This window comes from Ceratotherium simum, chromosome 29 (assembly GCF_057802395.1).
Source record: "Ceratotherium simum simum isolate JZ-2026a chromosome 29, ASM5780239v1, whole genome shotgun sequence".
In the NCBI taxonomy this organism is placed as follows: domain Eukaryota; kingdom Metazoa; phylum Chordata; class Mammalia; order Perissodactyla; family Rhinocerotidae; genus Ceratotherium; species Ceratotherium simum.
In genome coordinates, this window is record NC_141928.1 from 13,647,416 (window position 1) to 13,649,874 (window position 2,459).

At 41.3% G+C, this 2,459-nt stretch overlaps 1 protein-coding gene across 1 annotated transcript; it reads right to left on the reverse strand.

Annotated features, from left to right (window-relative positions):
- Positions 1-1,508: 1,508 nt before the first annotated feature.
- LOC106800014 (olfactory receptor 1J4-like) lies at positions 1,509-2,459 on the reverse strand. Its single transcript, XM_014782390.2, has one exon. It carries the CDS (start codon positions 2,448-2,450, stop codon positions 1,509-1,511), a length of 942 nt encoding a protein of 313 aa, XP_014637876.2. The 5' UTR covers positions 2,451-2,459.

Here is a 2,459-nt window from a genome sequence, read left to right on the forward strand (position 1 = left end):
CTTCTAATGCTACCATGCTAACATGAGATACCTAAATTTCTCATCTATGTTATCTTGTCCAACAGCCTCATAATCTCCCTACTTGCATACTTGCCTTCTTTCCAGTCTATTCTCAACAAAAGAGCCACAGGGATACTTGTGTATCCTTGTGTATCCTGTGTAAACTTAAGACAGATCATGTCACTCCTCTGCTGATGACTTTCTATTGGTTTCCCAAATCACTCATAAACCAAAGACTTTCTGTTTGCCTACAAAGTCTTACAAAAACAGATCCCTTGTTACCTCTGACCTTTATATCCTACCAATCCCCCAATATACTGCTCACTCTCTGATAGTCAATCTAGCCTCCTTTCTGTTTCTTTAACATACCAAGGACTCTCTCATCTAGACACTTTGCAGTTTCTACTCTCCCTGTCTGGAATGATCTTCCCCTCAGATAAAAACAGTAACTTATTTCCCGGATCCTCTTTAGCTTTTTGCTTAAATCTCTCCTTCTTGTGGAAGTCTACCCTGACCACTAGACTACTTAAAATTTCAGTGCCACCCACAACATTCCTTTACCCCCTTCACCCTGCTTGTGTTGCTGTCAATAATAAAACACTCATTATCTTATATCATAGCATATGCTTTACATATTTATATTTTTAATGACACTGTCTCCCCTCTATAATGTAAAATCCTCAAAGGGAGAAATCCTGACTCATTTGCATAGAAGAGTCCCTCACACAGTAGTTATAGAATATAAATGTATTTAATGAGTCATATCCCATGTATACGTTTATCTTTGCCTCAACTAGAAATGGGTTGTCTTAGCTTGGGCAGAAAGAAACAATCCTTGTTTTTCCAAACTAGAAGGAAGAAAAATATAGACCATCTCACCAAGGAAAACCCTGTAGAGGAAAAAGGATTTAGAATCAGGAAATTGGTTAATACAGTGATTGTCCTGTGCATCTCTGTTAGATTCTTTCCACTGTGTACACAACAAAATTAACTAGCAAGGGCAGAAGATTTGAATGTTTTTTAGGTTTTAGGAAGCTGTAAGGAAACACTTTATTAATCAGCTACCTCGGTAGGAAGACAAGCATTTTGAACTTTCTTATTTTGAAAACTGAGAACTACACTATGTTTTTATAGCTCTGGAAACAAATAGAGAAACTGAATTATAGATTATCGTGCAACTATTTTATGATACCTTAATTTCTAAAGCAATTCAATTTTGTAAACATTAAAACTAACTCAAATAAGTGCTCAAATGTACATTTCACTCTGCATTTAAAAAGTATCATCTCAACCACACTTGACAGTTCCAATCCTCTTCAACTTGGGAGTCAAGAATTTAAAGAGTGAGAAGGTAGTTTCTGCAATTATATTTTACACTTCCATTCCCAGGGACAGTAGAGGACCTAAAATAGGAGAGACTATTAAAAGAAGAGTGTGTAAGGGGCAAGGAACGAGGAGATCTCTCTGACAGGGTCAGTTGATAAGATAAGAATAAGAATAGGGTGCTGTCACTTAGAGAAAAAGATCTCCCTTCTGAGAAGTTTCCCCAGGGCCCCTTTCATGTCTCTGTTCCTCAGACTATAGATGAAAGGGTTCAGCATGGGGGTGACCACTGTGTACATCACTGAAGCAATTATGTCTTTATCATTGGAGTTGCTTGATGATGGGAAAAAGTACAATGCCACAATTGTCCCATAGAATAGAAAAACCACAGAGAGGTGAGAGCCACAGGTGGACAAGGCTTTGCAGATCCCTTTGATTGAGGGAAACCTCAGGATGGTGGCCCCAATGTGGGCATAAGAGACCAGGATGCCAATAAATGATGAGATAATGACCAATTCCCCAACAGTGAAGATAAAAATCTCATTGAGGGAGGTGTCTGAGCAGGAGAGCTTAAGCAGTGCAGCGAGGTCACAGAAGAAGTGGGGGATGGTGTTTTCAGCACAGAAGGACAGTTGAGCCAGGAGGAGGGTGTGGGACAGGGCACTGGCACAAGAGAGGAGCCAGGATCCAGCCAACAGAAGTATACGCAGCTCTTCCTTCATGATGGTGGTGTAGTGCAGAGGGTGACAAATGGCCACATACCTGTCATATGCCATCACTCCAAGAAGAAGGTTATCAATACAGCCAAAAAATATGAAAAAATACATTTGTGTTACACACCCTACATAGAGGATAGATTGATCCTGAGTATGCATATTTATCAACATCTTAGGCACAGTGACAGATGAAAAAGAGATGTCAGTGAGGGCCAAGTGGCTGAGGAAGAAGTACATGGGGGTGTGGAGGCGAGAGTCCAGCCTGATGAGCAGGATGATGAGCAGGTTCCCCAGCACTGTGGTCAGGTACATGCCTAGGAACAGGGCAAAGAACATGCCCTGCTGCTCTGGCTGGATGGGGAGCCCCAGGAGGAGGAACTCGGACACGCTGCTCTGGTTCTCCCTCCTCATGCTGCTCTT